General features: G+C 42.6%; 1 protein-coding gene across 3 annotated transcripts in view; it reads right to left on the bottom strand.

The window, feature by feature from the left end:
• Window positions 1-14,184, bottom strand: part of sh3kbp1 (SH3-domain kinase binding protein 1) — a 149,161-nt gene that overhangs the window by 87,673 nt on the left and 47,304 nt on the right. For all 3 annotated transcript variants that reach the window (XM_048541349.2, XM_048541348.2, XM_048541350.2), the window contains one exon: window positions 5,024-5,147. In XM_048541349.2, coding sequence (XP_048397306.1) covers window positions 5,024-5,147 — 124 coding nt within the window. The remainder of the gene's footprint in view (window positions 1-5,023; window positions 5,148-14,184) is intronic.

The raw sequence follows: 14,184 nt of genomic DNA, 5'->3' as shown, positions 1-14,184 counted from the left end.
GGGGAGGGGAGATTTTGAAGCTGGTGAAGTCCACATTGATACCATTGGGCTGCAGGGTTCCCAAGCGGAATATGAGTTGCTGTTCTTGCAACCTTCGGGTGGCATCATTGTGGCACTGCAGGATGCCCATGATGGACATGTCATCTAAAGAATGGGAGTGGGAGTGGAAATGGTTCACGACTGGAAGGTGCAGTTGTTTTTTGCAAACCAAGCGGAGGTGTTCTGCAAAGCAGTCCCCAAGCCTCCGCTTGGTTTACCCAATGTAGAGGAAGCCACACCGGGTACAATGGATACAGTATACCACATTGACAGATGTGCAGGTGAACCTCTGCTTCATATGGAAAGTCATCTTGGGGCCTGGGATATGGGTGAGGGAGGTGGTGTGGGGTCAAGTGTAGCACTTCCTGCGGTTGCAAGGGAAGGTGCCGGATGTGGTGGGGTTGGAGGGCAGTGTGGAGCGAACAAGGGAGTCACGGAGAGAGTGGTCTCTCTGGAAAGCAGACAAGGGTGGGGATGGAAAAATGTCCGGGGTGGTGGGGTCGGATTGTAGATGGCGGAAATGTCGGAGGATGATGCGTTGTATCTGGCGGTTGGTGGGGTGGTGTGTGAGAATGAGGGGGATCTTCTTTGGGCAGTTGTGGCAGGGGCTGGGTGTGAGGGACGTGTTGCGGGAAATGTGGGAGACATGGTCAAGAGCGTTCTCAACCACTGTGGGGGGAAAGTTGGGGAAACATTGGGGAACCAAGCGGAGGCTTGGGGACCGCTTTGCAGAACACCCCCGCTCGGTTCGCAATAAACAACTGCACCTCCCAGTCGCAAACCATTTCAACTCCCCCTCCCATTCCTCAGACATGTCCATCACGGGCCTCCTGCAGTGCCACAATGATGCCACCCGAAGGTTACAGGAACAGCAACTCATATTCCGCTTGGGAACCCTGCAGCCCAATGGTATCAATGTGGACTTCACCAGCTTCAAAATCTCCCCTTCCCCCACCGCATCCCAAAACCAGCACAGTTCATCCTCTCCCCTCACTGCATCACACAACCAGCCCAGCTCATCCCCCCCCCGCCACTGCATCCCAAAACCAGCCCAGCCTGTCTCTGCCTCCCTAACCTGTTCTTCCTCTCACCCATCCCTTCCTCCCACCCCAAGCTGCACCTCCATTTCCTACCTACTAACCTCATCCCACCTCCTTGACCTGTCCATCTTCCCTGGACTGACCTATCCCCTCCCTACCTCCCCACCGAGAGTCTCCTCTCCACCTATCTTCTTTCCATCTTCGGTCTGCCTCCCCGTCTCCCTATTTATTCCAGAACCCTCACCCCATCCCCCTCTCTGATGAAGGGTCTAGGCCCAAAACGTCAGCTTTTGTGCTCCTGAGATGCTGCTTGGCCTGCTGTGTTCATCCAGCTTCACACTTCATTATCTCAAAAGAAATTCATTCTCTTTTTCAGGTGGTAAAAGCATCAAGGCTTGACATCCGCCGTACCCATCTCAGAGTGTAAGGTTTCTTTGGCCCTTGGAGAGGGGAAAACCCACAGGTTCCGAATGCCTTTCCAGCTGTCCTATTTCTACCTCATTTGCATGTTTACAGCTTTCATGTGGTCCAAGTGCTTATTGAAGACTACCTCACCTACTCAAGCTTTCTATGTCTCAGAACCCGACCTCACTTGATCCATGCCTCTTACCCATGCAAGGCCATTTCCATGGTTTCAGTACAAAACTTTGTCCTTGAAATAAACCGTCTCTCTCACTTATAGGAATCTTGTGTCTAGAAAGTCTCTTTCAGTGGTGGCACCACCGGTGGTGTATCTGCCAGCAAGCGGCTCAAGGCATCTGCATTTGCTTTGTGGAACTCTTGGATGGTGTCCCAACTTGTAACTGCATCCACTTTGAATGAGGTCCCATCACTGAATTTAACCTGAACCTATGGGAAGCACAGCCTTTTCCTATTTGAGTAGCCCTAGCAGGAGTTTGTGGTCTGTTATGATTGCAACATTATGTCCCTAAAAAGGTACTGGTGGAACCATGACACACCAAAAATTGACCGCCAAACCTTCTTTCTCTATCTGGGCGCATTTACACTCTGCGTCAAAGTCCAGGAAGCATATGTTATTCGACATTCCTCTCCATTGGGCCATCTATGAGCCCACACTACCCTGATACCGTACAGGAAGTTATCCCAGTTCAGCACCAGATCTCACGTGGGATCACAGTGTGCCAACACCTTAGAGAATGATAGCTTCTTCGCTTCCTCAAAGGTTACATTTTGACTACTAAACCATTTCCAAAGCTGGCCCTTTGTCAGTAGCATGTGTAAGGGTGCCAGGACAGGGGCCACATTACATATGAACCTTCCATAATAATTCACCAATCCAAGAAAAGACCTAAACTCCGATAAACACGTAAGAGCCAGGGCACCTTTGAACGCCCACACTTTATCTTCCAACGGGTATAAACTGGTCTTCTCAATTCTCTAGCTCAAGTAAGTCACTTGGGATGCCTGGAACATACATGTTTCCTTTCCTCAGCATATGCCCAACCTGGAGAAACATCTAAGGACTACATCCAAGTTTTGCAAGTTGTTTCTATTATTGGGCTTCCCTATTACTAGCACGTCAACTAGATAATGTCAACCTGGAGTAGACCTTGTAAACTGCTTTCCATTATCCACTGAAAAATGGCACAGGCTGACAATACCCCAAACGGCAGTCTTGTATATTCATACAAACCCATATGGGTCTTAATTGTAGCATATCTCTGGGAATCCTCATCTAACTAGATTTGCAGGTATGCGCTGCTCAAGTCCAGCTTCATGAAGGAAACCCCACACCCCAGCCAGCTTTACATACAAGTCCTCTACATGAGTGATTGGGTATTTACTGAGCTGAGAAAAAAAATTTACCATGTTAAAAAGCCCCACAAAGGCAAACCAACCAGTCAGACTTCACAATCGGCAAGATCGCTGCTGCCCATTCTGTAAACTGTAGTGATTTGATGATTCCTTGGCTTGCCAGTCTCCTGATTTCTGCAACTATTTTTGTAGGCAAGGCAAATGGCACTGAACGAGCCTTGCAGAACATGGAATTGCATGGAACGAGCAAGGTGGCCTTGGCTCCTTCAATAGTCCCCAAACCTTCCTGATAAATCTCCAGGTATTTAATTAGGACTTCATTCAAGCAGCCATTTTCTAATCAAAAAATGTTGAACTAATCAAGTTGAATCTTTCTCAACAAATTTCACCCCATCAGGCTTGGTCCTGAGCATTTTACTATCATCAATAGTAACTGAGTCAGCTGCTTCTCACGCTAAATTAAGGGTTGGAGTTCAGAGCAAATTTTATTAAAGAATGGCTGTGCGATCACTGATACAGCCACACCAGTATTAACTTCCATCTGCACCAGGTGACCATTCTTAATCTAGAGTGCCTATAAGCATGATTAGCAATAAGCCCCAAATTACAGTTTTGGTGACGATAATTTTGAGATATTTTGGACACTGGTCCATTCAGTAAATTAAGTGGGAGGCAATGGCCTAGTGGTATTATCACTGTACTGTTACTTCAAAGACCCAGGTAATATTTTGGGGACCTAGGTTTGAATCCCACTATGGCAGAGTCTAAGGATGACCATGAATCCATTACCAATTGTTGGAAAAACCCATCTGGTTCACTAATGTCCTTTAGGGAATGAAACTGCCATCCTTAGGTGGACTGGCCTACATGTGACTCCAGGCCCACAGCAATGTGGATAACTCTGAGCTGCCCTCTTGGCAATTAGGGATGGGCAATAAATGCTGGCCTAGCCAGTGATGCCCTCATTCCCTGAATGAATAAAGGAAAAAAAGTAATGTGAACTTTTATCTGGTTCAAGTGCAGTTTATGGATTTGTTTGCACTTGCAAACACTTCCTTTTCATCAACATTGCACGTTATGTATGGTTGTTTTTCAGCCAGGCATGATTCAAGCTGACAACATGAGACAGACATGGAAGGGCATGGAATAATCAGGCAGCACAAATCTGCAGCAATTAAAAGAAATTCTTGAGCATTAAAAAAAAATCCACAAGTGACAGCAGCAGAAGACACAATAGATTGTTTCATACTTGAATGCCATGTTGTCCAAATTTCACCTGTACTTAATCAGGAAACAATACAGACATTTCCATCACCAAGTGGTGCGGCACGTTAGCTTAGTGGCTAGCATTGCTGCTTCAGAGTCCAGGGACCTAGGTTTGATTTCATCCTTGCAAGACTGTGCAAACTCCACATCAACATCCTCACTGTATGTTTGTGGGTTTCTTCCGGATGCTCTGGTTTCCGGATGGATTAGCCATGGAAAATGCAGGGTTATAGAGGGTAGGGGGATGGGTCTGGGTAGGATGCCTGCTTCCACACTGTGGGAATTGTACAATTCCAAGTATTGTGGCCACCATTGTGGCTGAATCTATGCAAAAATCCAGTGTCACAAAAATAGATGGTTAGAGTGACTTACCAGATTACCATATCATCCTTAAAAATACAGAATGTTTGGTCAAATTGAACCCATCAGAAAGGTAAGATTTTCTCTTTCAGATGCTGATTTATTTGTAATGCATTTCTCATGCTCTGGATTATGCTTTAGCCTTACAAGGGTTAACTCTCTTTTAAAAACACATTCCTGGATTACAAAAGACCATGACTTTAATGCAACAATAAAAGGTCACCATTACTACCCTGATAACACAGTGTGGAGCTGGATGAACACAGCAGGCCAAGCAGCATCTTGTTCATCCAGTTCCACACTTTGTTATGTCAGATTCTCCAGCATCTGCAGTTCCCATTATCTCTGACACCATTACTACCCTCATTAATAACATGGTTCATTGCAAAGCACATGGTTTTTTATATTAAAATTGAATTCTTCTGCAACTATTGATGTTAAAATACTTGGTAGTATTGGGTTTTTGTTGATTTAACTAATATTTTTCTTTGCGCAGGTGACCTAGTCAATGTACAAAATAATTGTATTTGTAACATATTTACCTTTTCTAGGACTTTTAAGCGTTGCATCACTTGAAGACAGCAGGCTGTCATTGGAGACATCATCTCCAAGCATTTCTGTAGGTTTTACTGATTGGCTTTCTTTCTTCACATCCTTCTTTATTTCCTACAAGAAAGAACAAAAAGAATTTGTACCTGAGCTGCATTTGTTACCATTCTTGTTGAAACCAGCTGTAACAATAAAACTTTGAGTGCACCTTTAAAAGAAAAACTACTGAAGAAATCATTTTGCATAACTAGCCTTTAATGACAAGGATCCACCTGGAAGAAATTCATCCCTAAAAGTGAGAAACAATATTATCATTTGTTATTTTCCAACAGTTGGAATGGACACTGGTCATAAAGATTTAATAGGACAACTGAAATTTACGACTTCCCAGAGCCTGCTCACCATTCACAAAAGTTACTAATCAGGAACGTAACAAAACACTAGCCACTTGTCTTCATCAGTACACTTGTAACAACACTCAAGAAGCTCAACAGCGTCCAAGGTACGGCATCCTACCTACTCAGCACTCCATCCATGACCTTAAATATTCACATCGTCTACCACAGGCAACAATGTGTACTTGCTACAAATTACAAAAGCTGAACAAGGCTCTCTCGATACTACTTAGCAAAGCGCTTCCAAATCTGCTACCTGGGGCACCAACTGCATAGGAATGCATTTAAATGGTCATTGGATAAACATATGGATGATAATGGAATAGTGTAGGTTGGGTAGGCTTCTGATTGGTTTCACAGATCGGCGTAACATCGAGGGCCGAAAGGCCTGTACTGAGCTGTAATGCTCTATGTTCTATGTTCTAACCACCACCTGCGAAGTACCCCTCCAAGCTAAAGATCATTCTGACTTGGAACTATCTAGTAGTTCCATCATTGGCACTGGGTCAAAATCACTTTGGCTGCAGTGATTCAAGGCTTTAGCTCAAAACTACCTTCTCAAGCTGCCAACCCTGCAAAGCTGGCACCTTTATGCTAGTTAGTTTTGATCTTGAATTAAATTAATAATTTAACAAAAAGACATTAAAAAAACTAGATCCTTTGCAAAGATGAATGAATCTGATCATGGTATCAATAATCAAGACAATCATATCAAACAAAACATATTATTGCATCCTCCATTCATCAGTGAAATATACTGAAGTTTCATTGGTAGAGTCCCTGCATATTCACTATTGTGTTATCTGTCAGAATTGATTTGCCACGGTGTCATGTCTTGCAGTTAAAAGAAGAAAAAGGTTCAGAGATCAATAAGCTAATCTGTACCTCATTGTTCCTCATCAAGGACAGGAACAGGGGCCAAATTTACAAACTGCCACACTTCAGCCAGAGTATGGATCTTTTGGCAAATGCAATTGGCCAATGGTTCTTTTGGTGTGGCACCTGAACAAAGCTGCTGCTTCTAAGTTCTTAAGATACTTACAGTTTACACCAGTAACTATGATCATCTAGAAGGACTGGCAAGTAAAACCAATCAAACTTCCAACTGTTGTGACATGCATGTGTATAAATGCATCCAAGTTCATTTTCTTCTTAGATTATCTATCTATGCCTTAAAAACATTCAATGAGAAAGCCTCAACTGCTTCACTGGGCAGAGAATTCCACAGATTTGCAACCCTTTTGGATGAAGAAGATTCCTCCTCAACTCAGTCCTAAATTTGCTTCCCTTTATTTTGAGGCTATGCTCCCTATTTTTGGTTTCACCCGCCAGCAGAAACAACCTCCTTGCTTCTCCCCTATTTATTCCCTTCTTAACTTAATGTTTCTATAAGATGCCCTCTCATTCTTCCAAATTCCAGTGAGTAAAGTCCCAGTCTCATCATAAAGTAGCCTTCTCAATTCCATAATCAATCGAGTGAACCTGCTCTGCAACTCCTTCAGTGCCAGTACATCCTTTCTCAAATAAAGAGACCAAAACTGTATACTTCTCTAGGTGTGGTCTCACTAGCACCTTATTTCGTTGCAGCAAAACTCCCCTCTTTTTAAACTCCATCCCTTGAGCAGCAAAGGGTAATACTCTAGTTGCCTTTTAATTGCCTGCTGCATCTGCAAACCAACTTTTTCTGATTCATGCACAAGGACACCCAGGTCCCTCCATACAGCAGCTTGTTGCAGTCTTTCACCATTGAAATATCTATCTATTTTGCTGTTATTCCTACCGAAATGGATGACTTCACATTCACCAACACTCTATTCCATCTGCCAGATCCTTGCCCACTCACTTAACCTATCAATATCCCTCTTTTAATGTTCTCTGCATACTTTGCTTGACCACTCATTTTAGTGTCATCTGCTAACTTTGACACACCACACTTGGTCCCCAACTCTAAATGACCTACATAAATTATAAACAATTGCGGTCTCGACACTGATCCCTGAGGCATACCACTAGTCACCAAACGCCAATCAAAAAAAAACATCCAATTATCCCTACTCTTTGCTTTATGAACAAAACTTGATGCACAAAATCAACAATTTTTGTACTAACAAGTCCAGGCTTTGTCCACTGGATATCATGGGCCATCCATGCTTGGTTGTCAGCAATATGCTGTGTGGAGGTCTGAAAGATTCATTTACTGGCCATGTGGATGCAGCCATCATCCATCAAGGAATGCAAATGCAATTTACACAATTCATCCAAGACTGGTCTCTGTATGATGAAGGCAATTCTCACTACAAATTCATAGCCTTAATTCATACTGTGCTAGCACTCCATAATTGCTATGTACTTCGCCACAAGATCAATGTCTTGCCTGGAAAGCATGGATACAATAATTTTTTCTGCATGTATGACATTATCAATGAGAACTTCCACCATACTAAGATTGGATTTTTGCACTCTATATGTTCCACCCTCATCTCATGGTCTCTTGGTGTTTCAGTAAGTATTTGTAAAATTCCACTTTGCCTTAGTTTTGTAAACGAATAACGGCATTCATGTGTAATTTTAGATTCAAGTGCTGCTCCAGGTAGGACAATTTTCAATCCTGTCACTTTTTCCAAGTGCTGAACTTAAATCCAATCATTGCTTTAGGGAAAACAGTGCTTGTAACATTACCTGTCTCACAAGATGTGAAAATCTCACTAATTCCTGTGTTCTGTCTCCACATTAAAGATAGCATATCAGTTCCAATGCCCTGAGAAAGCTATTCCGTTTTGAAATGCGGCCAGGATTTCTTTTTTTTAAAAAGGACCTTTAAGATTCATTTGCTTTTCTTTTGGACATACATCAAATTTTGAGAAAACAAAGCTTTAAAATTTAAACAAAAAGAGAAATATAAATTGCTACAACTTGCATCACGGGTTGCTTCATTCTGGAATGACCAATTGCTTCCTGGACCTCAAGCTTGATCCTCCTGGTCACCACTAAGATGATTCTAAGTTCCCCAGGCCTTCCCAACATCATTCCTACAGATTTCAACTTGAGTCCTCGTAGGAGCATTTTTCCTAGGCAGAGACATACTTGGGGCAGGCAGGGTTCAGGCAAATGGAAGATGTTTATGCAGGGAGAGGACGAAAGGATGTTCCTAGAATCTGGCTTTGGAAGATAAAGCAGTGGATGTGTCATTGATCTGACAAAAAAAGACAGCATTTTAATACATTGTGTTACAATAATCAAACACAATGTATTCACTATCCTTCCCTTAATCCAAACATCCAATCCAGTGGGACACCTAATCTAAGATGGGCATTTCTACGGACTGTTGCAGGTTCCCATGATCTTATGGTGTTAGCTAGACATTGTAATCTCTGGGCCTTGGAATTTTTTTTATGCATCCTATTCATTCGCATTCCAAAGGTTTAATGGCTATACTCCTTCAGGTCTTTCTCAGGCTTGTTTATCTGTAAGGACAGCTCGAATTCTATTACCCATTGTATTTTGGTGCTGTCTTTTATCAAATTCAGCTACTTCTTTTGTTTTCCCCTGTCCCAATTACATAATGTCAAATTAAAAGTCAGTTAGTTTTAACTAATTGCTATGAAGTTAAGTTCTGTTATAAAGTTATTACAATGAGTAATGTAATACAACTACTTTTACTGTTTGTATTTTGTAATTTATGGGTTGTGAACAATCTATCTTGTTCAGGGCATAAGAGGAGGAGTCAACTTTCACATTTAAGCTTAATTTTTTTTAAGCCTTGTATTATACCCTGGTTACGTATTGAAACCAACTTTTACGTTTAGAGCATTTTTTAGCTAGAAACTATTTAATATTGCATGCAGCTTCAAGAGGCAACTATTTACTATGAAATAACTTTGGCCATTATCCTTGCAGCTGCTTAAGAACCTAATCTAGCATCTGATGTTACTCATTTACTGGGACAATCATTCTTTCATTAATACGCTGGGCTTGGTGATTCATCTGTCCTAAGACATTCTTCTATCGGAACTGTCTTGGATGGGAACATAGTGTTCTTTTACTGGGCTTCTAGCAGTTCTGTTCAAAAGGTGTCATTGTATTTCACTGTATGAGCAGGTTGCTTAGTTTTGCTTAGCTTCATTCTGCCATCTTGTAAGCATGCATGGACTGCTTAGGGTGGTCAGGTACAAGTCACCTTACATAGCCAGGTACAGGTCACCCCTCCAGTCCTCAACGTGAGGATCTAGGCATTCATGGGCCATCCGTAAGTGGCTGTCACAAATGTGTTCTGTGGAGGTCTGGAGGATTCCTTCATTGATCTTTTGAATGCGGCTGACCGAAGTGTACCCGCATGAAGGTCTGGACTCGGACCAATAGCACATGTTCCCGGTCGCTGCATTCAAATGGCTAATAAAAGAATCCACCAGAACCTGGTTGGCCTTTCAGATGCAGCCCAAAAAATCTGAACTACCAAATTTGTCACAGGTGAATGTGTCAAAGTTGGAGTGTTACAGAATACACCTTCAATTGGTTCCTCTTCTCTCGAAGATAGGTTTATTAACACCCAGCTGGAACACAGGTGTGACCTCAACATAACACCTCATTTGATAAAGCAGTGCCAGCCAAAAACACGGAAACTCTTTGTATGCTGAACTGAAGTTGCAGCATGAATTTTATGCTTACATCTTTATGGTAGACTTTAATTCGAAAACGTTGTGAACTCAATGGCTTTTAGAGAAGGAAACTGCCATCCTTACTTGGTCTGATCTACAGGTAACTCCAGGCCCATGGCAATGTGTTTGACTCCTAACTATTATCTGGGCAATTAGGAATGGATAATAATGCTGACCTGGCTAGCAATGCCCCCATCCTGTAAATGGTTTTTTAAAACGTTACCAGCCAATACACTGTAACATAGCTGACACCACTTAAGTAAGGAATGAAATCAGAATGATTCAGTTGCATAGGACCAATACTCTAAAATTACAGTTCTCAACATCAGATCTATATGAAACAAACGTAAAATAGAAAATGTCGACATCTCGCCTTAAAAGACCTTTACAATCGGTTCTCATGAAATGTGATAATCAAAATTTTGAACTATTTTGGTTTTGATTCCTTGTTTCATATTTATGGGATGCTCTGTTTTCTACAATAAACCACATCTACTGTTTCGTGGCACAATTTCATATTTTCCACATAGAACACAATAATGGAAGTATTTTGTTTGCCAGGTATGACTAAGACAAATAATTTTCAGTAGAATGGATTAAATCAAATGTTATACAGAACTAAATTCCATCAAGCAACACTTGACAGAGAGGCATTTCTAGCTGAATGAGGCTGCAAGGATCATCATATTCTAAAACAAAAAGCTATAAAGAATACAAAATTCTATATAACAGGCTAACTTAAACATCTGTTCACAAAGATCACAAACTATCTTCCATAAAACTGAAATCCTACCCAAGGTAGTCAAAGCAGAGGAAATGGCCATACTGCCCACTGTCAAACCAAATAACCTCTGAAGTTGAATCATCTTAGTTCACTTTCTACCTTTCAGGAACAGAAGCAGAGAAGGTTGTTGAATCAATGACAACAGGAGACAAAATCCATTGGCTAATGGTGCCAAGTTCATAGAGTTAATTTGAAAAACTTGACAGTTGATTTTGTAGGCTTTTACTATATTAAGCACTATCAATAATGCAGCTCACCAAATCTTAACAGCCAACTTTTCACATTGTTTCCAGACTGAAGTATGATTAGCACAGTTTTCTCCATTAACCGTTATTTGAGGGAGACAAATAGACTACCACTCAGATCCCTGCTACAAAAGGTAGCAACATACTCAGCAGACTAACAGTTGACAATGCAAGTCTTCTCATAGCATTAGTTATCATCTAGTCTGATAATGAGCCACACAGATCAGTGAGAACTTGGGTCCTGATCTCAACTGTCAGCTACTTAGTGATAGCTGCCAGAAAGCTCATCTAACTATTCATAAAGATTTTTGGGCCCACCCCACCAAGGATGTAGAGCTACATTCTGACAATGCAGAGGAGGTTAAAGTTTAAATTTTAAACTGTGATGAAAGTAAATTTTCCCCAGGTCGTCACTGGTGCCGGAGCAGTGCCCTGATGCACACCATCAGCTCACACACCCGCCTTTCCATCAATTCATGAAGCATAGCTTCCGACAATTCTACCTGAAAAGGGGGGAAAAAAATTATTGTGCAGTGAACAATAAGATTGCAAACCCACTGACACATGACAAATTAAAAGATATCTTCCCTCTATTTATCAAAACTATGCTTTGCTTTCCCCTATATTTTTAACTAACTATCTAACCATTGCCCCTAAACTTTGGATGGCGTTCCCATCATCAAACCCCTACTGACATCTGAGGGATTACTACTGGCCAGAAAATGAACTGGACTAATCAAATAAAAACAGTGGTTGCAAGATCAAGTCACAGGCTAGGAATCATGCTGCAAGTAACTCAACTCCTGACTCCCCAGAGCCTGTCCATGATCTACAAAACAAGTAAAAAAAAAATGAAATGCTCTCCACTTGCCTGCAGCATCAACAGCATCCAAGAATCCTGACACCATCCAAGAATCCTGACACTTATTTAATTGGCACCACATCCACAAATGTTCACGAATTATCAACCCGTAGCGGTTTGTTTCCAGGTCACAGACAAGACCACTAGTGTCATTTTACCCCCTTCTAAAATTGCGTATCCTATGATCCAATGTAAGTGTAGAAATTTGCCTATTTAAGAGAACTTAGAATCCTAATTTCTTTTCCTCTGTGCAGAAGGAAGCCATGCAGTCCCTCATCGATGTGCTTGCTCTCCAAATCAGCATCGCACTGAGTGCCATTCTCCTGCCTTTTCCTCAGTCTTGCACATCATCCTCTTCAAATAATCAATTTTTTTTTGAAGACTTCAATCAAACTTCCCTTCACCACACTCTCATTCTAAACTCTATCGACATTTATTGCATTAAGAAGTTTTAGCTTATATCTCTTCTGCTTCACTGTGTGCCCTTTTACAAGAACATTTTCTCCCTTCTTACACTGTCGAAACTGCTCATTATTTGAAAACTGCGAGCAATCTCACCTCAGCCTTGTCTTCTCCAAAGAGAAGAGTCCCAACTTTTCTAAACTACCTTCATCCGTATCAACTTGTTGGGCCAAAAGGCCTCTTTCCATTCTGTAGGGATTCTGTGATTGGCTACAATAAGGGAACTCTTCACCCCTAGAACTATCCTTGTTAACTTCTGTATTCACTCCAAAGTCCTTCATATCTTTCCTAAAGTACAAGTAGCAGAACTGGACTGAATAATCCAGCCAAGGGCGGATTTATAAAAGTTCAATCTAAGCTCAATTCTCCTGCATTCTATGCCCCTAAAATCCAGGATGCATTAACAATGGCTTTCCTGACTTGTCTGAAATCGGGTCTACGTTTGACATCAATTGCAATCCTTTGAATTATTAATATAACAATGAGAACAATCATTTGCTCACCTTGGAACTGCATTTTGCACATACATACTTTCAGCATTACTCAGATTTCTACCATTGCCTATATGGTGGAGGCCCAGTGAGCAAAAGAAAACTACAGTTAAACCTAGCAAGTATAAAGGGTCAGAGATAGTAGGAACTGCAGATTCTGGAGAATCTGAGATAACAAGGTGTAGAGCTGGATGAACACAGCAGGCCAAGCAGCATCAGGGGAGCAGGAAGGCTGACGTTTTGGGCCGAGAGCCTTCTTCAGAAACTGGGGAGGGGAAGGGATTTTGAAATAAATAGGGAGAGAGGGGGAGGCGGACAGAAGATGGGTAGAGAAGATAGGTGGAGAGGAGACAGACAGGTCAAAGAAATGGGGATGAAGCCAGTAAAAGTGAGTGTAGGTGGGAGTTAGGGAGGGGATAGGTCAATCCAGGGAGGACGGACAGGTCAAGGAGGCAGGATGATGACTGTATCGGCGTCACCTCGGTGTCCCACGAGGAGCTTGAACAGTTCATCTACTTCAACGGCTTCCACCCCAACCTTAAGTTCACCTGGACCATCTCCGATAACTCTCTCACCTTCCTGGACCCCTCTGTTTCCATCTCCGACAACCACCTAGAAACCGATATCCAATTCAAGCCCACCGATTCTGACAGCTACCTTGAATATACCTCCTCCCACCCATCATCCTGCAGAAATGTCATCCCCGTTCCCAATTCCTTCGCCTCCGTTGCAACTGCTCCCAGGATGAGGCATTCCTGTCCCGAACATCTCAGATGTCATCATTTTTCAAGGACCACAACTTCCCCTCCTCAGTGGTCGAAAACAGTGTCTCCCGCATTTCCCGCAACTCATCCCTCACACCCCCTGCCTGCAATAACAACCAAAACATAATCCCCCTCATCCTCACATACCACCCCACCAAACTCCACGTCCTCCAACACTGCCCGCCATCTGCAATCCGACCCCAGCAAAGACATTTTTCCCTCCCCACCCTTATCTGCTTTCCAGATGGACCACTTTCTCTAGGACTCCCTTGTCCACTGCACACTCCCCTCCAGCCTCACCACACCCGTCATTTTTCCCTGCAACCGCAGAAAGTACTACACCTGCCCCGACACCTCCCCCCTCATCCCCATCCCAGGCCCCAAGATGACTTTCCACATCAAGCAGATGTTCACCTGCACATCTGCTAATGTGGTATACTGTATCCACTGTTCCCTCCTTTACATCGGGGAAACTAAGCGGAGGCTTGGGGACTGC

Source organism: Stegostoma tigrinum, chromosome 12, assembly GCF_030684315.1.
Source record: "Stegostoma tigrinum isolate sSteTig4 chromosome 12, sSteTig4.hap1, whole genome shotgun sequence".
NCBI lineage: Eukaryota > Metazoa > Chordata > Chondrichthyes > Orectolobiformes > Stegostomatidae > Stegostoma > Stegostoma tigrinum.
The sequence above is the reverse complement of the archived record's forward strand: the minus strand, read 5'-3'. Positions and strand labels throughout refer to the sequence as shown.